This window comes from Malaya genurostris, chromosome 2 (genome assembly GCF_030247185.1).
Source record: "Malaya genurostris strain Urasoe2022 chromosome 2, Malgen_1.1, whole genome shotgun sequence".
In the NCBI taxonomy this organism is placed as follows: Eukaryota; Metazoa; Arthropoda; class Insecta; order Diptera; family Culicidae; genus Malaya; species Malaya genurostris.
The window spans coordinates 1,889,733-1,915,154 of record NC_080571.1 but is presented as its reverse complement, the minus strand read 5'-3'; the positions used below and the strand labels follow the sequence as shown (position 1 = coordinate 1,915,154).

The 25,422-nt window shown below is 37.1% G+C and overlaps 1 protein-coding gene across 13 annotated transcripts in view; it reads left to right on the top strand.

The window, feature by feature from the left end:
* LOC131428321 (uncharacterized) overlaps positions 1-14,921 on the top strand; it is a 43,540-nt gene extending 28,619 nt beyond the window's left edge. For all 13 annotated transcript variants that reach the window (XM_058592210.1, XM_058592200.1, XM_058592199.1 and 10 more), the window contains exons 6-10: positions 12,282-12,467; positions 12,537-13,070; positions 13,139-13,402; positions 13,473-13,679; positions 13,753-14,921. In XM_058592210.1, coding sequence (XP_058448193.1) covers positions 12,282-12,467; positions 12,537-13,070; positions 13,139-13,402; positions 13,473-13,679; positions 13,753-14,008 — 1,447 coding nt within the window. In that variant the 3' untranslated portion in view covers positions 14,009-14,921. The remainder of the gene's footprint in view (positions 1-12,281; positions 12,468-12,536; positions 13,071-13,138; positions 13,403-13,472; positions 13,680-13,752) is intronic.
* The last annotated feature ends 10,501 nt before the right edge of the window (positions 14,922-25,422 follow it).

Sequence of the window (25,422 nt, the reverse complement as noted above, 5' to 3'; positions counted from 1 at the left end):
CTGTGCAGAATTTAATGAAGAATGTCAAGTCCAAAGAGCGAGCGTTTAACAGAAACTAGGATTTTCTTCAATATAATCAGTGAAATGCATAAAAATGTAATTTTTCTACAATATATCGAAAACTGATGTCAAAATATGTTTTTTTTGCTTTTTTATTCAATAATCAATGTTGCTAGCTACTTTTCGATACACTCTTTAAAAGCACACCGATAATTAGATTGTTTTTGTTTGAGGGCTTCTCCCGAATCGAAATCCTGAGTACGAGCCTAAGGCTCTTCATTGTTATGTCGGCATCGTGGAATTAAAGTAAACCTCTCCAATGAATCTCAACTGCAATATGTTCCAAAAACAAATACAAAAATAAACTACCTGTCATATACTTAGCTCGAATGCCACCGTTTGAAACTACTACTACCAGTCCAATAATAGGATAAGTGGATTATCGTTGTCGGAGAAAAACATAACTCACTGTAGGATCGGTGCACTCTGACACACTTCATTAGACGACGACCGAACGACCGACCGATCAACCAACCAACCGAAAGTGGTTAATTCAGATGCTCAAGTAAGTCTCAGGGACCATGTGGATTCGGCCATCCAACACAAGTAGCGCGCCATTGAGCCGCCAAAAAACTTAGGCGCCCGAAAAAAAAAAACAACTGCATTCGATTTTGCGGTGTCACGGTTCAAAAGTCGAATGAAGGGAGCGACGAGGAGGGAACCTCGTAATCGCACTTTCAAAAGCTAGTGAATCTATGCGATTGACGAAAATCTGTGCCATTCGATCCTGTTGTTGTTTCTATTCTCTCACTTGGTTACCAGATTTCGATGCAAACTTTAGGACAATTTTAAATTATGGTAAATATTTGTTTCAGCTGTTTGATTTAAATTTGTTGCTTTTTTTAAGCTGTTAGTGATTGCTCAACACAGTACAAAATGGGTCACGAGTTTAGTAGAGGAACTCTTCGGCACTCAGCCTGAATCTCGATTCGATCAGGTGAATGAAAAAGAGTGATGGTTACTTACGACACACGTCCAGAAAGTAAGTGTACTGGTACTCTTACATCTGTAGGAAATACTTTTTCGACATGTTGGCAACACTGCCGCGTAGCCTTCCAAACGAGATAAATCCGCGGTTAGTGTGTTGAAAACTCTCCTTTGACCCAATATCATCGCTCACGAAAAATGTCAATCCCTCGTTGCGAAGGAAAAAGCTCCTGTGAGACGCTGAAAAAAATGGGGGTTAAATTATTATTTCTATATATTTTTTTCTAGACACTTTTGTATTCTATTGAGATTATGTTTTGGTCATGCACTTTCTCGCCTAGAGTCTTAAAACAAGGCATTCGTATGCTATAAGAAGCACGCTGCACATTTGAAACAGATTAAAAACGTCAACCACGATCACAGCTGATGCAGTTCCCGCAATGTCTCCCAACCGTCGCGCGACGAGATCTATTTTTTCAGTCCGTCCTTCGGTAGTTTAATTTGTTTCGAACTTAGCGTTAAAGTGTGGCACCTTCGGCCACGGCTCGAACAAGTGGTTGGTCTAAAATTTGTAGTATTTAAATTAGACTCAATTATGCCGTAATTGAATTGTTCTCTAAACAATGTTTACTTTAGCGCGACCAGTATTGACTGTTGGCCAAGACGAGCATAGTTAGTCGTGGAATGTATTGTCAAGCTTCAGAGTCCGATCGTCAAGGACTCGAATGAGTGGTAGAAGAAAAGGAACTATCTTCAGGGGCGTCGTGGTCGTTGGCATTGCAAAGCCCTTTTCGTCGGATTGCATGAGTGACAATAATTAGCATGCATGAAATTAATATGTCTCGCTTGAACGCACTGCATCAGTTTCTCTCCGCTCACATGAACTGTTTTCGTCTAGTACTGAATCGTAAACAAGATCGCGCGATTTTTGAAAATATTCTCACGTGCATCCTGTGGCGTTGGACCGATGCAAAAGGGACGCTGAATCAAGATCATACCGCACAGGAATCTATTTTTAATCATCGACGGACAGTTCATCAGCGTTCTCCATGATGATCGAGTTGGGCTCAGACAAGAGAGAGAGGAAGCATTCTGCAGGGTGATTATTCAAGGGGCCAATTAAAATTTTCATGATTGATCTTCGCGCATTAGCGCGCGCTAAGATGATTCAGCATCGGATATGCGGGATTCTTCAGATCACCCTTCACCGTGTACAAGCACAAAAAGAAAACAAATATCATGGCGAATCGATGCTGCGGATCCCAGTAAAAGGCACATACGCAAGTCCGATTTCGAGGGCTCACATGGCGACCTTCTTGTTACAAATTCCCTTCTACGGTTGCTCCCTTGTTGAAGTTCCATTGAGAGTGCTCGAGTGCGTTTCAAGTGCTTATTTTTAAACCAAATGTAAGTGACTTCTGATCCAGTAGTTCATGCAGAAACAAACCAAATACCATCGATGACCGATGAAATCGTGACTCCGTGAGTGGGCCACAATAATGGAGCCTATCCATCCAAACCATGGTGCATCATTGGTATGCTACAGGTTGCTATAGTGGGAAAATTGATGGTAGTCAGTACTATATAATAGTTAATGAAGTGAAGTGAAGGTCGTCTCCTGGTTCGCTTTCATTATTTAGCATTACGGTTTTAGCATCTCGCGCACGTTTGAACTATTGATACTTTGTTGACACAGTCAAAGTAGAATGGAAAGAATTCCCAATACACTAAAGCCGTGTTTTTTTTATTTCGGTTTATTAAATTTGACAATTTGTCAATTTGTTTCTAAAACTTTTCTGTCTTCTTATATTTTCACAAAATTGCTCATTGCGAAAGAACATATTTACAAGGCTTTTCCAGGATATTGTTTTATCATTTAGGGGTTAGCCAAATTTTGAGCTAGGGGGCATAACCGTTTTTATTATTATTTTTTAAATTTTTTTTACGTTTCGTCTTTGACTCATCAGTGCAGAACAGTTCAAATTGAACTGCTTAGTGCTAAACTCGGCAGTTCAATTTGAGCCTCTAAGCAGGCGTAAAGTTTCTGCTATTTACAGAACACTTTTTGTTTTTCAACGGAGTGCAATGTCTTTTCTGACGTTATTTTATACAAAAATCAGTACCGTAGTGATGGAGAAGCGAGTGAGGCGACCACCTCGGGCGCCAAAACATGATGGAATTGGTAGAAATTAGTTGTATTAATAGTTTATCAAGAAATTAATTCTTTACGATTTTTTCCAGGAAACCCATTTAAATTGTATTAAGTTTCAGATAATTCAGCTAGTATTACCAATGTTACCAGCAGCCATTAATAATACAGAACCGCCATTCAGTGACCACCGTAACAATTATTTTTCATGAACAAAAAAAGATGCCTTAAAACGGATTAATTTGAGTTATGCACTAAAAATTTAAGTCAATGTATATGAGTTTGGGTGCACCAATCGCTTGGAATTATAGATTTTTTTAACAAACATCTCAATGGTAGAAAATAACATTATTTAGTTTGAAATATAAGATTAAAATATCAAAAATCATTTCAAAATCTGCATGAGAAAATAGTAACAAAATATAAAATTCTACCATTGTAACTTCAAAGCAAGAACAAAACATTTATAGAAGACGAATTTTTCAGTAATTTGATTTTCTAGCTTTGAGAATAGTATATCATAAGAATTTCTCCTATCTTATTCTGATGCAGTATATTTAATTGTATTTCATTTGAAAAAGGAACCACTGGAACAATTGTACTTAATGAAATTGGTATGCCTCATCAATAACGAAATAAGATATAATAACAAATCTTGATGCTAAATAGATTTTGTCTAATCTATCAAGAAAATTCCTTCGATGAAATATCAAGAAAATATGAAGTATTGCTACATTTTGGAACATCAAGACAAGATATGATAGTAATATTTGTTATTATTTTGATTTTCGTTTACTATTCACATCTACCCGTGAGGAGTGCAAGTTTTGCTAGGGCAATTCAAACGCACCTTTCAAACGCAGCGCCTGCTGTGTGCTCAAACCCTGTGCTTCTGTTACTTCCATAAATGCCAATGTCAATGTCATGTCAAAAAAAATATGAACTAAAGGGCACTCCGCATTCGGCCGAGCCAACCGATCCGAGCTCTCCGGCGTTGACTTCGGCTATGGCTGAGCACGGGCGTGCGCATGTATAGGTACGCCGGACCCGACACAGTTGCTACGGTGCGAAAAGCTCGGTGAAGAATATCGTTGCCAAAGATATGAATTTTATGTCGGGTCCGGCGTACCTATACATGTGCAAGCCGGCAGCTCAGTCATAACCGAAGAGCGAAAAAAAGATCGGCGATGGAAATGTCGGCCGAATGCGGTTTGACCATAATTTTGCATAGAGCATTGCTATTGCGTAGAGAATGCTGTCAAATTAACAATATCAATGTGATTACGATCCAAATTTATTATTTTCATGCAATTTTCATCTAGCATTTATTTCTCTTAATCTAGTATTCATTTTATTGCGAATGAAACAACGGTTGCGAAATCGAACACGGGATACATCAAACGAGAATATATGTTGAAACTACGTAAACCGTAACGTAACGAAACCGGTATTTTCCTCAACTCTGTTGATAAGGAGTGTTAAAAGAGCATTTCCCAAAGATACAAAATTGACAATGTTCCATGATTTCGGAAAAGTCTAATTGACACGCGTAATCCTTAATTATAAATTCCTGTAGGATTGCTGTTATTCCTAATTTTTACACCACTCAGTGGGAGATCAACGATTTCAGACGTAGATCATGTCATGTCTTATCTTCATCATATGTGATTTTCCTCCACCAAGATCAAAGCTGATCGAATCATCCAATGATTGAACTTACATGAATCAAGAATCATTTAAGTTCAAAATCACTACCGATTTTGTGTGACGGAAGATCAGTACCGATATTGATCGATGTGATTCAAAATTCACTGATCAACTGATCATGAAAAGATTCTCCGGCAGTGATCTCGTTTTGATGAGGTTTTGGTCTTTATTTTCTCAGCCCTGTATGCTACACTAAGGAAATATTATTCTTTACCTAAAACAATAATATATCTGTGTACCCCTAGGAGGAATAAAACAGATGATTTAAATGTTTCATCAATTCCAACTAAATGTATCCGATGATTTTGTAGTTTTAAGGATATTTTTTAATCTAATGACAGCATGTAATAAATCGATTTTTCCCTCATATTTGTATGGTTTGTCATACATATTGAGAATGTATTGAGATGAATTTTATTTATTTTGAATTCGTGACATGTGACATAGGGGCTCTGCGCCTAATTCGTATTCCTCTTTTTGAATTAGTTGGTTTTAACAACAAAATTTCCAAAATAACTATAAAATTAATTAAAATTAAGAATTTACTTTGCTGGAAAAAGTCTTATTTTTAGAGAATGTGTTTAGTTGGCGAATATCCTGAACACAAACCAGCAATATTTCAATTCAACACGAAATTCTCATAGACAACTAATTTTGTTATTAAAATCAGAGAATTTGTTTCTATTTATCTATCACCATCATTACTGAAGGATAGCACAAAGGAAACAAAAATGAATTCGGTTTTATTAACAAGTTTATTAGCTAAAAACTCATGAGAAGTGTCAAAGCAAAACAATCCATTAAAAGACTAAAAAGGACAGTCTTGTTGAAACTGCTTGCAAATTGTTTTTATGTTTTTCGCATGTGTTACGATATATCCATATATAAATTTCTAAACCGATATGTAAAAATGACGTAAAGTTTTAGTTGAAAGTGTATTTATTCAGAATTTGTGCGCATTTGAAGCGATAGTGCGTAATAATGCTTTTACGCGTAACAGTGAAGTGAGTTTCGTATGTTGCACTCTAATTGTATATGTTAAATGTTTTTTGTATCTTCCAACCTGCCGGGCGACGCTGTCCGGTGTACTACTTTTATTCGGTTTTTGTTTTCCGAGTGCTCGAAGTTTTCAGAGAGTGAGTCGATTTCGCGAAGTCGAATGAAGAAAACAGCGATTAGAAAAAAATTTCAAAAAGAAGTTTATGTTTCGTTTATGTCTTTTTCTCCAATACAGCGTCGTATTTATGCCTGCCAATATAGAAAAGACAACCGCGACTAAAATTTTTTCGGTAGTAGTGTGCCATCTAGTGGCTAGTAGTCATTACGGTGTTAACGTTTTTTCGGTGACAGAGCGCCATATAGCTGCAAATTGCAGAAACCAATTCAACCATTTATGTTGGTTGAAAACAACGTTTTATTTCTTCAATTCAACTAAAAAATTAGTTGAATGGAAATGAAGTGTGCCGTAGTTAAGAAATGATAGCACGTTTAATTGGTGAATTCATCTAAAAAATAGCCAATTCAACAAATATTTTATTATTATTAAGGGAATTAGAATTAAAAGATCTAATTGAGCAAAAGTAAGATTTTTTTAGTTGTCTCAAAAAATAACTAAGTAAAATCAGAAAATCAACTAATTTTTTCGGCAAAAAACTGATTTCGGTCTTTCCGTGTGGTTTTTGAGTTCAGTTACTTTATGGAACTGAATTCTGAACGTGGATTTTTGAATGCATTTTAGAACTGAATTCTGGTCCTGGATTTTGGCCTGAAGTTCCAGTTCTGGTCTTGAATTAAGGACGAGAATCTAAATTTGAAATCAGGATCAGGATAAAAATGGAAAAAATCTGATCTTGGATTCTGAAACCGAATTTCAGAGCAGTACTCTAGCATGGGATTCTGGTCTGAACTGAACGTGTCAATTACCCCGGCTAGAAAAAATACAAAGCACAAAATTTTGACTTTCCATACATATGAAACATTTCATAAAATTTAAATTTCAAGTTATTAGCAAAAATCTTACCACAAATTACTGATCATATCTTCGAAGACGTTAGATACCACAAGATATTCTCACGATTAAAAACTTATCACTCTTCAAGAAGGTAAGTTTTGAAAAAGCACGTCATAGTAAGTAAGTTGTATTCACGACATAAAATTCCCCCGATTTAGTATGTACAGTGCTTATTCAAAAACATATAACTTTTTTTAGATTGATTTGCTCATTGAGAAGGTTTCCAAAAATTCCTATTTACGAAAATTTGCTATTGAGAGATCCAAATTCAATCAAATGTACATGTGCGTAGATTTCTGTATTATTATTTACTGCACATTTTGACATAAAATCCTATGTCTTTGTTTTCTAAATAAGAGTGCACTTTCAAAATACGCAATTTAAAACCGCAGAGATCAGGCCACATCGTTTGGAGTAGATAAAGATATTCAAGATAATTTTTTTTTCATAAATACGTTTATTTCATAGGCAATATACATAAGTTTTTCTTCGCCGTGGCATCCACAATACATAGTAAAGTTAAAGTTAAAGTAACCAAATACATTTCGAATATCATATTTGTATGTTGGTATTCATTAGTTAATCTAAACACTGTTTTTATCAAGCGAGTTGCTATTATAAATTACATTAAATAAAATACATTTATTTTGTACATGATCTTATAACTATTTCAGGTTTGTTTGTATCAGTTCATCACTTTTATTTAATATAAGATAACTCATGGAAGAGAAAATAGTCTAACATAAAATAATACTTAAATTGGTACTCCAATAGACTTAATGAAATGATAAAGAAGTTTCATGTAAGGAAGGTCACGACAAGCAAGAATGTCGCGAACTGGGACATTGGATAGTCTACCATGGGTACGCAAGGAATTTATTAGTTGAGATCTGACATCACGATACTCCACGCATGTCCAAACGACATGATCAATATCGCGATAACCTTCGCCACAAGCACAATGATTAGTCTCGGCAAGTCCAAATTGAAGGAGATGTGCATCTAACGTGTAGTGATTGGACATGAGTCTGGACATCACACGAATGAAGTCCCTACTCACATCCAGTCCCCTGAACCATGCCTTTGTCGATATTTTCGGAATAATTGAGTGCATCCACCGACAGAGATCATCTTTATCCCAAGAAGCTTGCAGGCTGGCAAGTGTTCTTCGGCGAGACGAGCTATAGAATTCGTTGAAAGCAATCGGTCTCTCATAAATTTCACCCTCAATAGCACAGCGTTTGGCTAAAATATCGGCTCTTTCATTGCCTACTATTGTGATTTGATAATTATTATTCAATATGACGTTACCCAAACTATTGTGATTTGATAATTATTATTCAATATGACGTTATTTATTATTGCCAGCAGCTTTTGAGCGAATGACTTCAATTGCACTCGGACTATCTGTGAAGAGGAAATAATGGCTGGGAGATAATGTGACGATTACACTCAAACTGTTATGAACTGCTGCTAACTCTACTATATAAACAGATGCAGGTTCTTGAAACCTAAATGAAGCCGAAACAATTCAAAATAATTGATGGTGGAAACTTCAATTAGTAACGAGCTATGTGAAATATTCTGTGTTTACCAAGCCGCTCTCATAGCTTCCCTTAACAGTGATGACGATAAGTATTAAATTGACTTACACCAGACCCTGTCAGATTGGAGCGAAGTCAATCTTCAGTTCAGCAACGCCATCGCACGGCATCACACGCTTAAAAATAGTTACTCAAAAATGAGTAAGATCTCACTCATCTACAGAAAAAGTGGAACAACTCTAATTTAGAGTAACTCCGAAGTTACTCAAATTTGAGTTCTTCCACTGAAAACGATATTTGGGTAAAATCTACTCATTTACTGAGTAATACTTTATTCGTACATGTACAAAAATAGAGTAACTATCACTCAAATTTTGTGTGAAATTTTATTTCACATATACCAAATTTGCAAAAAAATTGCTCCTTTTCTGAGTGTATTGTATTAAAATGTTAAATAATTGAACTTAATACTATATCAAGTGGTGGTCGCTTGGAGTAATGTGTTATGCTCAGGCACCAATCATACACTTATTCCTCATAAATGACATTTGAGCATATCCATTTCCATTCTAAAGCACAACACGAAGCTGATCATTCCGGTTTTTGCAGACACAACACCGTTTGTGTTGATCGACTCACCCTCGAAATACGCGTTTCACTAACAAAAAATACAACTTGTTGCTACAAATGGTTATTACAACTTTTAGACTTATCGCGAATGCGAATAGTAACTATAAAACGAGATTTTGCGTTAAACTCAAATTTAGAGTAAGAGTTACTCAATATCATTGATGATAACTACTCAATTTTTGACGTTTCCATGTATCATTTGAAAATGAGTAACTAGTACTCAAACTTTGAGTAACTTTTTCTAAGCGTGCACATTCAACATATCATGTCAATTGTATAGGTGCGCAACCCTGCTATTTTGGCGCGTACGAATTTGACATTTTTCTCCCTACTTCTATGTATAAGATTCGATGCGGGCTCGTCTGGGGGCGACATGCTCGCAAAAAAGGATGTTGCCAATGATTTGTTCGGGAAATGTGAGAGCTGGATATCTTGTTAATATGATGTCTCTGCTTACACTCTGTGCGGCTCGTTAACGCCTTGGTAAAGGATTTCTGTGCTCATCAGCAAATGGGCCTTTCGTGGATTTTTATGCGCCGTTCGCCTTACACACCTCTCAAAATCAACATAAACAAACTAACGGTACGTTATAGGAAATCTGAAAGAGTATTTTTAACCGTGGTACAAATAAAAATATGATGAACACAAAAGATAACTGCTTCCTGAATGTTCAAAACGGAAATTAATAGCGACTACACAATAATTGTGTAGTCCTACGTCAACAGCTCGAACAAACCCAAAGGACTATCCCTTGTAGTGTTTCATGCTATGCACGTATAACATATACACAAGTATCAATTCGAATGTCTTTAAGTTTTAATTGTAATGTATAAGGGCTATGTAATTAATTCAACAATGATTATCTGTTTCATAAAGGCTATAATCGATTCGTCGTTTGACAAGAAATATAAAAGTTTTTAGGTCGTTCTTAAAACTTTTATAAAACCTTTTTCGCGGACTAATAACTTAGCAAAATTTTGGCCTTACCCTTGATATTTGATTGCATTGCAACTCACAAAAAATAGAATAGCTAGAATCAGGGGACGGGCATAGCGTGATGGATTAGTCGATGCCTTTCATACAATCCAAAATTTCATGTCCGCCATTTTGATGTTCTCTAGCATTTATTGGCTTATTTTGTTGTTCTCTAGTATTTATTGACATCAAATAAACTTCAAAATACAAATAGGAGGAATTATGATCGACTTTCGCGTTTCATTTCCAGAACACACAAGTTTGGACGACCAAAATGACGATGAATCACAAAAAATATGGTTTGTAAATTATGCAAGCTCTTGCAAAAGGCGCATTTATTCTAAGGCAAATAGTTTTAATTTCTTTATCCATTTATTCACGATAAAAATGAAAGCGCATTCATCAGAGAAGCCTCAAAGTCGTTAATAGATTCTACTATGGAATTCCTCCGAATAAATTAAATGTGGATCGTGAAACAGGTTTTTAAACTTTCTTGAATTTTGAATCATTTCGGAATAGATTTAACGCAAGTTCATGCAAGATTCCTGCTTTATAAACGAAACGAAAAATTATTCACTGGCAGAGTTTGTAGTTTCAATACAACTTTTAAGATGTAACACACAAGATTTCTACAAGTATTTAATAAAATTCAAAATGTTACTTGGGTTAACCTTACTGAAAAATAAAATAATATGTGGTCGTCTTCACGGTGCTTTTTAAAAAAAATTGTGGGGCGAATATTTTTGAGTTCGCCTTGGGCGCCAGAATCGCTTACTACGACTCTGACAAAAATATTGTTCCCAGAATCCAGGATAACATTTCATTAAAAAAAGAACAAACATTAAATAGTGATTTTTTCTCTTCGCTCATATTAAAAACCCACATTGATGAAATATGTTAAACATTTGTTTTCTCTCGCCCCGTGCTTTACCAACAAAGCTACTCTTGCACATGGACAGACTCGGTCCAGAATGAAACCTGATTAAGTAGTGCGAAATTGGAATTTAAGTTGTATCATTACCAGCTCCTGATCTCGCATCACAAATGCCGTTCTGATTATTACAAACATCCTAGTCCTTATTCCTCTTTTCTCTATTTCCAACTAACGTATTCGAACAATAGTAACGTTCACTCGCGACATAAGACAAAATAAGAAAACTCGCAAACCATTCTACCTTATTATTATTATTATTATTTATTATTTTTACGTTTCGTCTTTGACTCATCAGTGCAGAGCAATTCAAATTGATCTGCTTAGTGCCAAACTCGGCAGTTCAATTTGAACCGCTAAGCATTCTACCTTATCGTTTCCACGGTAAGGAGATGGTTGCAGGTTCTAGTCCCGCCTATGGCAAATTTAAAAACAGAGAGACCATGACTCATGACGATGAAACATACATGAAGGCTGACTTATAAATAAATTCTACACTACGAAAGTCAGATGAGATCTAGAGTCTAAGTTTAAAGTACAAAAAAGATAATAATAAGTATCTCATTTGGTAAGCCATCTGTACGTATGGTAAATACAGCGATGCATTCATTTAAACCGGAAATATTGATAGTGATTAAAAAAAAACTTGTTCTGGGTTGCTTTGGAATTTTGTCACAGTGACGAAGAAATAGTCCGAGGAAAATTAGTCTTGAGTTTCAACCGATCAGAAATCTTGCGAAATAATGAAGGTTGATTGTCGGAAACGGAAGGAGGTTAAAAACTTCAAGCAGAAGAGAACAAAAGCATACAAAACCAGAGGAGAGATAGTCCAAACTAGAGTGCCTATAACCAGAGTGACGACAGTTGTTCGTTTGGAATGACAGCTTCCAGATCCAAACGAGCAAACGACCTGTCAAATACAATGTAAAGCTAGCGACACTGCCAACCTTTCGGATTAAATGTTTTGAATTGTTGGCAACATTACGGTTGAGAAGTCGTCACTCTGGCTATAGGCACTCTAGTCTAAACCTAGACGGCAAGAGTAATTTTGTTAAACCTATAACGATTGTGTGATCCTACAAAATTTATTTCTGGACACGCTTTATTATAATATTTCAAATATCAAAACCAAATAGAGATATTCATTAATTTAAAGTTGTATCGGTTGTGAAGGATATTGAACAAATCCATAACTAAATCTGATAATACCAGTGCTACTGTGAACACAGTATTACTTGGAAAAGACACCTTGAATGAATGAATGAATGAAAAATTGCAATTAGTTGTTGAATTTTGAATATTTTTTATCATCAACATCATTGAAATAATGATAATAATATTTTTCAGTGAGTACGACAGCAACGTTATTACCATCTGCAACATACGGGATCCCACGACTTCAATTGTACTATCCAAGCAGTACACGGACACGGTAGGGTCCAGATGGCGCCTAAATGTCTATCCCAAGGGCAATAACACCAACTACAGATATCTTAGCACCTACGTCGAACTGTGCGACGGTATTGCAGGAAGGTACCTATTCCGATCTTTGTTTCTAGTCGGGGTCGAAGAAAGAAGTAATGATCACAATTTTTTTTATAGATACCAATATATCGTGGAACTGTTACACAAGGATGCGCATCGGCAGGTTAAGTTTCAGTCAGAAGATCACTTCCGAGTGGGTGAAATCCGAGGCTACCAAAAGTTCATTAGGGTTAAACGGGTCCTAGAAGAGGGGTACCTGAATGAAGATGGCTCGGTCTACATTCGGCTATCAATTAGACCGTCAACACTGGCTTTGCGATGTCAGTATCAAGAAGAATACCAAACACTCAAGGAGGAGAAGATTCTGTTTCAGTTCAATAGCCAGTTAAGTCAACATTTGACACGTATCAGGAATTTACGGGAAGAAAATGCCGCTTTACAGAGCCTAGCTTATCCAGAGTACAATTCGAATATTTTTGTGATGCGTAACTTTACCAATTTAAGACAAAATAGTGAGGATATCTGCTCTGACAACAGTTACGATGACTTGGGTTGTTGTTGGCGATTGATAGTTCACGCCAACGGAGACAAAGATGGGCGGGGCGAGTGGCTTAGTGTCTATCTGCGTTTGCTCGAAGGAATACCCGGAAGGTTGGTATAATTTGTTGAAAGATTTGAGTAGTTGAAAGAAATAATGGTTTCTAATTTTCTTGTTTCAGCTACGATTATTGTGTGGAGCTACTACACAATGACGTGTCAAAGACCGTCAAAATGGAAGGAACGGAAAGATTTGAGATTCAGGAGCGGTTTGGATGGTCCCGATTTGCTCGGTTGGATATGATTTGTGCGAATGGGTTCGTTAACGAGGAACACGATGCTCTCTACTTCCGGTTTTCACTCAGACCTCCTAATTATAAGACTAAATGCGAGTATCAACAGTTAGTTCGTATTGATGCTAAAAGGGAGAATGATACGTTAAAGCGGTGAGTTTTTTTTTGTTGGGGAAAGTAAAAATAACATCGATTGATGTGTTCCATGTTCGATATTTTACAGTGAACTTATACCAGAATTTAATACAATTACCTACACGTTGAGAAACTTTTCCGAGCTCCAGCAGAAAGATGGATTTGTCTATTCGGACCCGCTTTGTGATGATTTGGGATTCACCTGGCGACTGTTAATTTACACCAACGGACATAATGAGGGCAGAGGAAACAACTTAAGCGTTTATTTAATTTTGTTTGAGGGTGTCTCCGGCAGGTACATGAAAAACAAAACTAACGGTCGGCGTTGTAAAGATCCCATGTATCATATGTATTTAATTTTTTTACAGTCGCTTCGAATACCGAGTAGAACTACTGCATCAGAATCCGACGTCCAACATCAAAATGGAGGGCGTAAATGTGTTCAAACTGAAGAAAATTTGGGGGTGGCCACAGTATATTCATCACGAACGGCTACGTCAAGAAGCCTACCTAAGCGAGGATGATTCACTGGAATTCCGACTATCGATTTGTCCGCCGGATATTAAACTGAAGTGCGAATATCAGCAAGAGTTTATTAAAAAGCTTAAGGAAAATCAAAAGTAGGTTATTTTAGAAAGTGTGAATGCGAAATGTGATGAAAATAGAAAGGAAAAACAAACGAATTCACATAAAAGTTATGGACCACGACGAGGAGTGTGTTGACAAGACTATCCGGGATAAAAAGTGTGGGTAGGCCAGGTTATGAAAATTAAGCATGGATCAGCAGAAAAAAAATCGTACGTGTGACGCGAAAAACATGAATTAGTGACACGGGAGCTAAACAAAAAAATATTAAACGAACGCAGAAACGGAGGAAAAAAAATTAAATATGTACGTGTAACCGGTCCTCCCTAGATGCGTGGCGGCTCAACTGCAGAGATAGAAAGAAATCGTATTTTTAGCTTGAAAATGAAGCAAATTATAAACGTTTGAAAAAGCTAGGCGCAACGACATTTCGAGACGTGCAGCAAGAAGCATGTCGGAAGTCGGTCTGTCAGGTTGCACATGGTGAGCCGGGTGGCAAAACGAAAATACAGAAAATTCAGTTTGGTTGACGTACAAGTGTTGTTATTATTATATTAACTGTCATTTTCGTCTTCATCCGCGTTCTTCTCGGATGGTAAATGAAATGGAGCATATTTTTATTTATTCATACACACCTCATATTCTTATTAATTTATCTGTTAAATTATTAAACTATTGCGTAAGCTGACCTGCCAGAATGTTTCGGTTTCGGAAGAAGTGAACCCACCTTGCGTGACACAAAGTTAAACTGCGAGGAAGTAATGCAGGATAGAAAAAAAACGGAAAAAACTAATCGCACTGCAAAAGATCGAATGGACCTCCGTGTGAGTGTGTTATTTAACGAAAATTGGTAGCGAAATGGGATTTTCGCTCTAGCTTCCAAATGTGTATAGAAAAAGTAAAGAATGATTATGAAATATCCGTTATTAGTTAAATATACTCTTTCTACATATTTCTGGTCTCGCTTGATTTTTACGCTATTTCCATATGACCATTCGAATACTTCGCGCTTCTGAAACTAGTGAAGAACAACCGCAAGAACATTTTGTTTTGTTTTGATCGCGATTTTGTTACGAAGCTTGCGCTTAATTTCCATTGAACGTATGATAAGAACCAAATGTGTTTCATGGTTTTTTTTCGGATATTAAAACATGTTTACAATACTAAATTTAAATTTATTTTATCTAACCGCTGAATTACCCAAAGTTCACCTTTAAGCTCCTAATATAGATCCTAACAATCCTATCCGGATAAACGGTACACATATTTTGGTTATTTTCATTTCAAAGTTTTGATATACGTGAACAGATTAAGAATACGAAAGAAATTCCTTTGTGTACACACATTTTATTTTCGAGCTATTATGTAAATATAGAGTGTTATTGATTTAAACTTGAAAAAATATGTGTTCAATTTTTTGTATTTTGATAATCCCTTATCACTTAGATTAATATTTATTCATCGGATTACATTGTAGAACACGTTAAAATTTCAGCTATGTTTTACTTTGACTATATTATTCAAGTGCGAGGTACGCTCAGCTACTTGGTAGTAATACCACAGACAAACGGACAAGGCACTCACAAACGGGTTTGTCAATCAGCTGAACGGTCACTTTGAATGTATATTTTTAGCTGGGACAGTATCCAGCAAATTTGAACATCGAACGAATCGGGACGAAGCTTATGATTGCGTTTCGAACAAGGTTAATATTTGAATTGTGTCATGCTAGAGTGACGAGAGAGCACGACGGTTGCCCTATAGCTCGTCGTGGACCAGATAATGTCAATACGACTTTAGGTTGACACGGTTGATGGAAAAGGTGCAGAATTGGCCAATATCGTTCTCAATCGATTCGAAATCATTGGGTCGACGATCGGACGGATGTAAGTTGCTTGTAAATTCTCTAAACAAAAATCATTCAAAATGTATACTGTGAAAATAATTGTGATCTTTTTTCTAACAACATTTTAAAACTTTGGAGATTTTGTTAGTTGATAGCCTAATAAACCCACTCCGACAATCTTATCGACAGCAATTGAATTTTATCAGGATTCGACATCTGGTACAAAGTGACGCATGTTACATTTTGAAGTTATTGTTAGTTGACAATATTCAGGTTATTGAATATTCATGCTTTAATTTGTAGTTTATCCGGTATAATTCTTTTTGTTATACGGAAACAGGTGGCTGGAGACATGCATTCACGCCAATTTCTTGAAATTATTATAGATGGTAAGATGACTTAAGATAAATGTAGCCGCAATATTATGTGAAATTCATTTTAATTAAAGGAAGTTTTCACCAACATCTAAAATAACTATTAATGCATAGTCCCAATAGGTGAGGAAAACAACCGGCCCTTTGTCCGCGTATTGTCAACAGTAAGAAGTTGGCATTTCCTATCCCTCTACCTAGAGTGACTATAATCAGAGTGACGACAGCTGTTCGTTTGGAATGACAGCTACCAGTTCCAATCGAGCAAACAAACGACAATTCAATGTAAAGCTAATGGAATGTTTTGAATTGTTGCCAACATTACGGATGAGAAGTCGCCACTCTGGTTATAGGCACTCTACCTCTACCCAATACTGGGTGCCCTGAAGTCTCTCTCGGTTATATTGATATTCTCAAAGATACGCATAATCTGAAAAAAAAAACTACTACAGGGTCCGCCGTGTAACCTTTTTTTTAAACATGCAATAAAACACAAACGGTTCATCCGATTTCAAAATTTATTTTTTCATATTAAAGTACAATCCTTCCAGTTAATTGTGGAATATAATTTCATACCTCAGCTGGCCTTGCAGTACGCCATACGGTCGGTCCAGTTTTTTAGTACATTTTCGATTGTATGCAGCTTTATTTCAGCCATGGCTGCACGAATGTTGTCCTTCAAGGCTTGAATTGTCTCTGGCTTGTCTGTTCACATAACACCTATCTTTGACAGCCCCCAAAGATAATAGTCTAACGGCGTCAAATCACAGTTCCGAGGCGGCCAAATGACATCCGAGTTTCGACTGATAATTCGATATGTGTGGCACGGAGCGCCGTCTTGTTGGAACCAAATGGTGTCCAAGTCGTCCTCTTCAAGTAACGGGAAGAACCAATCGCTAATCATGGCACGGTAGCGCACGCCATTGACCGTAGCGGCGGCTCCTGCCTCATTTTCAAAGAAGAATGACCCAATGATGCCGCCAGACCAAAATCCGCACCAAACCGTCACTCTCTGAGGATGCAGCGGGTTCGTCCCCCAGATGCGACAATTTTGCTTATTAACATCCCCGCCGAGATGAAAATGTGCCTCATCCGAGAAGATGATATTTTGGCGCACACATTCCGCAACATTACCATGATTTTCAAAGTAAAACCTCAAGCATATACGCAGCCATTTTCGTTCAGCGGACGGATAAAACTAAGTTTCTGTCAAATCAGAAGTGACATTAAGCTTACCAATGTCGAAATAACCGCTAGTTCAAAAAAAAAAGTTAGATGGCGGACCCTGTACTATAACTACAGTAATGGGAAATCGTACTCTTATTTATAAGTAAATCGAATTGAATAGGACAACTTTTTATTTCTGAAGAACGAATGAACGGTTCAGGCAAACTAGTTCTTTCGGTAGAACAATCGAGTTCTGAACGGTTCTATGAAATAAACTGTTTTGCCCACCTCTAACCCAAACCTTCAATTACTAACTAAAGCAGAGGCTCGTAAAAAAGTTTAATTGGAAAAAACTTCTGAAATTGTCCAGTAAAACTAGTCCAACGGGGCTCCAACTCCTCATATTAAAAATGGCTCAACAATGGACCTCTGTATGCCGGGTTTGTTGAACGAAAAAAATGGCATTCGGTTCAACGGTCTGTTTCAAAATCGGCAAACGAAGGTCCCGTGTTGGCCTCCCGTTGAACGATTGATTGGACTTTCATTGGACCAATGATCCAACGTATTGGACCAACGAAGGACCACCGTTGAACGTTTTTTTTCTAAGAGGGTGGGCTAGAAGAAAATTTATTGTCGGGTTCGGGACGGGTACGGGTAATAGTTTTTTTTATTCTCGATCGGCTACGGGTCGGGTACGAATTGAAGAAATTGCTTGACCGACCGTTTCTACTCGAGACCCTTTACTATATACTTACTTAGAAAAAAAAAGTTCAACGGTGGTCCAATACGTTGGATCATTGAAAGTCCAATCAATCGTTCAACGGGAGACCAACACGGGACCTTCGTTTGCCGATTTTGAAACAGATCGTTGAACCGAATGCCATTTTTTTCGTTCAACAAACCCGGCAAATAGAGTTCCATTGTTGAGCCATTTTTAACATGAGGAGTTGGAGCCCCGTTGGACTAGTTTTACTGCTGTTTTTCTGAAGTTTTTTCCACTTATTTGTTTAAACTAACAAAACATACTTTTACTTCACGTAGAATAACAACAAATTTTCTTTCTATGTAAAGGTAACACTTAATTTCCACACTATTTTTGCAAGAGAAAAAACAACAACGAACCGTTCCAGCAAATTGAACGAATATTTCGTGCAATATGTCGTTGAACAAGCGCTCAAAAACCAACAAAATTGAATTAGTGGATGTCGTAATGGTGACTTTCGGTTTTATCGATATTGGAAATCATTAAAATACGGATATTTTCAGAACGGGTCTGATGAGCAGATGCCGGAAAACAATGTGTGAATTTGTTCATAAATCTAACACGGAGAAAAAGCTGAGCGTGTTTAAACAACAATAATCACATTTGATATTTAAAATGACTTATTAGTTAATTCAACTCTAAATATATTTGACAAACAATTTATGTTATATTTATGTTCAAAACAATCATATTTTATTGTTATTTTGATGCGTTTCATATGTTACTCGTAGAAAGAAAAAATGTAGAAACAATTAAATTTGAATTTCACACAATGATTAATTTTATTGAAAAAAAGCCACCGAGACGACACCAGCTGAGTTGGCTGCGGACCCACCGTCGGAAGCGGCGGCCTCTCGCATACAAACCTGTAACCACCTCGTTTGCTGATCTATTCAAAGCAAGGTTTCTTTGGCTCAAAATGGCTTCTGGCGAAATGGCCCTTACTCGACGGGATTGCTTCTTTCTCTTCGGCTTCTACGAAGCAGCCGGCGTTCGTACTTACTCTTACTCTTTCAGTCGTAGCCCACGCGGGTCCGCAGGTCGTCGATCCATCTTGCCCGCTGCGCGCCTTTTCTTCTTATTCCGGTCGAATCATTAACGAGGATCATTTTAACCGAGTTGTTCTCCGACAGTCTAACAACATGGCCGGCCCACCGTAACCGCACGACCTTGGCCGTTTGGACAAGGGTTGGTCCTCCCAGCAACTGGTGCAGTTCATGGTTTATTCGCCTTCTCCACGTACCATCTTCCATCCGCACTCTGCCAAAGATAGCTCGCAACAACTTCCGTTCAAAAACACCCAATGCGCGTTGATCCTCCGCAAGCATTGTCCAGGACTCGTGCCCGTAGAGGATAACCGGTTTAATCAGCCTTTTGTAGATAGTTAACTTCGTACGACGGCGAATTTTGCTCGATCGAAGCGTCCAGCGCACTCCAAAGTAAGCACGATTTCCTGACAATATGCCTCTCTGAATTTCTCTGCTGGTGTCATTATCGGCAGTCACCAGTGAGCCCAAGTACACGAACTCGTCGACCATTTCGATTTTGTCACCGCCAATCAGAACTCGTAATGGGTGGCTGACATTATCTTCTCTCGAGCCTCTGCCTTTCATGTGCTTTGTTTTTGACACATTGATGTCTAGTCCGATCCGCTTGGCCTCAGCTTTTAATCCGATGTACATATCCTCCATCTTCTCAAATTTGCGTGCTATAATGTCAATATCATCAGCGAAACCAAGTAACTGGACGGACTTCCTGAAAATCGTGCCATTCATGTCTATCCTCGTGGTCGATTTGATTTTCGGTCTATTGGTCAGGTGATCTCTAGGTAGCTTTGTGGAGTTCCTTGCGGGGAAAGTAGGTACTTCTGACTACCATTCCTCGGAAGGCCGCAAAGTTGACACATCGTTGGCCATTGTTATTCGATGCGGCATGCAAGCTGTTCGGCCCGATTACCGGTCGGTACATTGCCTCCCTTCCTACCTGGGCATACAAGTCACCGATGACCATTTTTACGTCCCTGCGTGGGCAGTCGTCATAGGCTTATTCCAGCTGCACGTAGAACGCTTCTTTCTCGTCATCGGGTCTCCCTTCGTGTTGTGGGATATGGATACGAAATGTTTCATATTTGACAGCTACATCAGTGTCACAACGAAAACCCACCAACATTCGACGCAGCAATCCTTGACCACGAACGAGAGCAACCAGTAACTGACATCGACCTCTTTCAATCACAAGCTGCTGAGGAGGTAAGACGTGACCACAATAGACCTGATATGCGGAGTGATTCCCAGCATTTCTATCAGCAATTTTCACATTTGGCGATCCTGCCAGGAGACATGAGAAATTAATTATAATTGTAAGAATAAATTTTTCGGATTTGCAGGGAATCACTCACCCATTAAAAAGGTCAATATTAGAGTGTACGAATTTGTTTTTCATTACAAAATGGCGATTTTCTTTCATCGTGCCCTCGTGGAACAAACACCACTTTGAAAAAAGTGTTGATAGTGGAAAAATGTGCTTCGTAATTACCGAGTCATATGCTATGGAATCTTAGTCGAATCTATCAGTTACTGTGATAATTGAACATTTAAAATAGCATTTGTTCTACATATTGCCCGATCCTAGGTGATATTGCGAAAACAAATCAAATTTATAGGTTTGGTTTGCGAGTTGGGATAACCGCATGTATACTCGAGATATCCTCAAATTGCGAGTTGGGATAACCGCTTCAACGAATATTGAAGATTTTATGTCTAATGTGAGATCGGGATGACCACAAGCGCTTCCGGATTATGGCCTTTTAAATAGTATTGAGAGTGAAATGAATTGATTTTTTCTGATGTGAGATCGGGATGACCACGAAGAAAATGTTGCGTGTTGGGATAACCGCCTTAATATCATTTTGATCAATGTGATGGTCATTTAGATCACAAAGAAGAAGTCGCGAGTTGGGATAACCGCCTAAAAGTTCTCGTTTTGTCTGCCAAAAGAGCGGCATGTACCGATTTAAACGCTACTTAGTGCTACGCACTGACGGGCAGGGATTTGTGTTTACACTTAACCGCTCTTGAGAGAATTCTAAACGAGTATGGGTTATAACGGATGGTTGGTCTTTGCATACATGCGACCACGCCACAATATTGCGGACTCATTACGCCGGTCGTATATTGGAGTTAATAAACCGTTTGACGAGACATCCACTCCGTGGTAAATCGTCAGTGTGAAATCTATTTACTTTGAGTTTCTGATAATAGCAAAAGTGCAAGATGTTACGAAGGATAATATTGAATGTTACTAACAGTGGTTATACCACGGTTGCTAAACTGAATGAGCCTACACAGAAAGAAATAATGAAATTCACACGAGATGTAAATCAATAGTAACATGGAATAGACATGAGTTGAATCGAAATTTTGATTGAAAACCTTCATCGATGCAAAACTAAATTGAATTGCATTGAATTTTCAATGAATATAACTGTATCTTTCAATTAACGCTTATTTTGCGATTAAATTATATTGAAACGCACAGAATTGTAAAGTATTTTTATGTTTAATTACCTGCTCCAAATATGTGCATGAAAATAGATGTAAATTCACAAAATATTTTTATCAGTGTAGTGGTCAGGTAGTTGCACGCTGAATCGTGGACTAAAGCATGCAAAATATGTGCTACTGTTCATCAGCTGGACACAGCATCCAGCTTCGAGGAAGAAATTCAAACCGAGAAACTAAATAACGGAAGTATCACAAAAAATATGGGTTATGATAACTACATACGTGTTGGTGAGCACAAATGTTCGGGTCTATAACAGCCATAATAGAGTATTGTTTGTGATTTGCAAAATGAACTGTTTAAAATATACATGGCGATTTTTTTTTTGGAGGAGAGGGAAGATGTGGGACATGGATACGAAATGTTTCATATTTGACAGCTACATCAGTGTCACAACGAAAACCCACCAACATTCGACGCAGCAATCCTTGACCACGAACGAGAGCAACCAGTAACTGACATCGACCTCTTTCAATCACAACTGCTGAGGAGGTAAGACGTGACCACAATAGACCTGATATGCGGAGTGATTCCCAGCAATTTTCACACGTGTGGGCAGTGCACGTTAATGATGCTGTAATTGAAAAAAAGGCCTTTAACTCTCAACTTACATATCCCATCTTAGATCGGCTGCCACCCAATCACTCACTGACGCATCTTGCCCAGTACTAGAAAGCCTTGCGAGGATTTAGTTCGTCGTATATTATCCTGTCGCAGCCTGCGAAACCTAGCGACTTACAGTTCCATGTTCCAAGTTTCCCATCGTAGACCTTACTTTCATTGCAAATATATTTTTACGGGTCTCACCGAGGATCATCGTGCTTGCTCTGTTTAACATCTCAACTAGCACTAGGACGATCCCGTTGGTGGGGTTGCCATCTTGCCATCTCCTAATATGGAGTACAAACGCTCCGACATCCTCTAAAGAGGACCCCCTTCCCTGTCAGCATACGACCAAGATCCCACCGGGGTTGGTTACCCGATCTTTCCTATGGTTGCTCGTACCCCAACCGGGACCGCGGCGATATATTATATTATATTATATTATATTATATTATATTATATTATATTATATTATATTATATTATTTTATATTATATTATATTATATTATATTATATTATATTATATTATATTATATTATATTATATTATATTATATTATATTATATTATATTATATTATATTATATTATATTATATCAATACATGCGCTTGAACGTCTCTATAGGAAAAGAAAGATGCGGATAAAATTTTAGCTATAAAACTATAATCTCAGTTGTTTCTATACACAAATAAGATCGTAGATAAAATGAACCAATTTGAATATAAAGTTATAGCAGGATTAAATCAACATAGACATTGCCAATAACATCAATCAAACTTTTGTTGACACGTAATAAAATTAGCCGGAATAAGTTTTTTTTTCGTTTGGTCTCCAATTTTGATTCAAGTTAAACAGAGACCATTGTTGATGTTGAAGGGAGAAATTGGATCAAAACAATCGCATTGTTGCTGACAGTGCCGTAGTTGTTCAAGTTTCATTGGTTAGTCGTTGACTTTGTTGATAGGGTGCCTTGATTTCCGTGGTACAGGGGCGCATTGGAATTGACTGAAGTTAGATTTTTTGACGGGGTTTGTTGTTTCTTCATCTTCGTATTTATGTATTCAAAAGGTATATAGTACTACACTCTAAAAAAATTTGAATTTTACAGGTGACTTAATCTCTCATAAGACCTAATTCATAAAGACCTAATCTGTCAAACGACGGAAAATTTCATTTGTAATGAGATAATGTTAGATTGACTTGAATTTTACTGGTTTCGACTGTAACTTGCATTCTACTAGCAGGTGTGACTGTATGCATTTAAATGCAGCTTTTACCAGCATAGCAGATGCATGCTTCTGTGGCTCAGTCGATTAACAGACGTACTTGCGATCCAATAATGATTCTCGGTTCAAGTCGCGGCGTTGCTATTTTTTTTTTATTTCAACGAATTCATGTCATGGAGTTTTAGACACAATATTAAATGTTCTTCGACGCAAATTTGCGTGAACTGCGACGCTCCATTTATGTGCATCTAATAAGATGTAAAAATTTTAAGTGTATACTTAAGTTCCACTCGCATAGAATTTTACACGCTCCGAATGTAATTTGCACTCGGCTACCAAGTGCCGCTGTATGGATTTATATGTATCAATTATTCAATGAACAGATATGAGCTCTGTGGTTCAGTCGAGTAACCGATGTGCTTGTGATCTTATGTTTCTCTGTTCAAGTCGCGCTGCTGCTAACAATCTTTTGTTTTTTATTTCGTTCGTTTCAAGTCACGTAATTTCCAAATCACACAATTTTACATGTTTTTGAATAAAAATGTGTGTGAAATACGACGTTCCATTTATGTGCATCTTACAAATTGAAAAGGTGATGGTAGTTTATACCGAAGAAAGTTTTTGATTTTATTCAAGTTTGAAAAAAAGAAACTTGACAGAATCTTCTAGACATGTTTTTGAAAATATAAGTAATATTAAAAAGGCATCATTACACCACTAGGTTTTTCTTCAATTTTCACATATTACCCTGTAACTCCGAAATTCGGTTCCTGATGAAATTCAATAACAAGCTATGGAACCATAAAATCAAACCTGTTTTAATCCACCTAGTGGTGTAACGATGCCTTTCTCATACCAATCATACTATCATATATAACACTGCAGTATTCTTCAAAATAATTTTCTTCGATTCTTGAAAGAATAACCAAAAACGGTTTGTTTGACCGTCTACTGATAAAACTATCAACTGGAGAAAATTTAAGGTCGATTTAGAAATTTTTTTACGGGCCCTTTTTCAGTGATGGTATAAAATTTTTAACACACTTTACCCTATATTTCCGGATCCGGAAGTCTTCTTGGTAAGGCAATTTATCAGAAACCAAAGAATAAAGAAAACAACAACTGTTCCAACGAATTGTATTTAGCCATGACCTAACAAGACCTGCAAATTGATTTTGCGTATCTTTGCACTGTCACTTTCAAATAAAATATTCATGGAAATTGAAATATTTAACACTTATCATTCTATTATCTCGAAATACGTCGTTAGATTCAAATAAAATTCAATTGAAATTTCAGTTAAACTTTTATAATACTTTTCGTTTGAATTGAAATTTATGCAAATTAGCCAAGCAATTATTGTGAAAAATTAGTCAAATATTTTGACACACACCTACATAAACATTTTGCCATCTAGACTAATTCAAATGATGTGGGACAGTTAAACCAATAGTCGTCTCATTAGTCAGGACATCACAGTATTGATCCGATTACTCGGTCTTCAGCACACATATGATGCATTCGGAGCCAATATCTTCGCCAATGCAGCCCTAACAATCAAAATTAGTGTGAAAACGAACTATACTTCTGTTATGAAAACGTGAAAATCGGAGCAGAATGCCCTTTTAATCCGTTTTACACCAATTAATTTCATAAATCGTATCATTGGTTAAAATTTCTATCGCATTCCGAAAGGAGGCTTATTGCGGTTGATTAAAATTATATCAATAAAAAAAAGAAGATCTAAAAAAAACTAGAAATTAAATTACAAATAACTTTAGTGACCGCATGAATCATGTTATACCGTTTCACACCAATATTGGTAGGATAAATTGGAGTAACACGGTATAACATGATTCGTGCGGTCATTGAATCTATTTGTTATCTACTTTTTATGGTATTCTACACAATATCA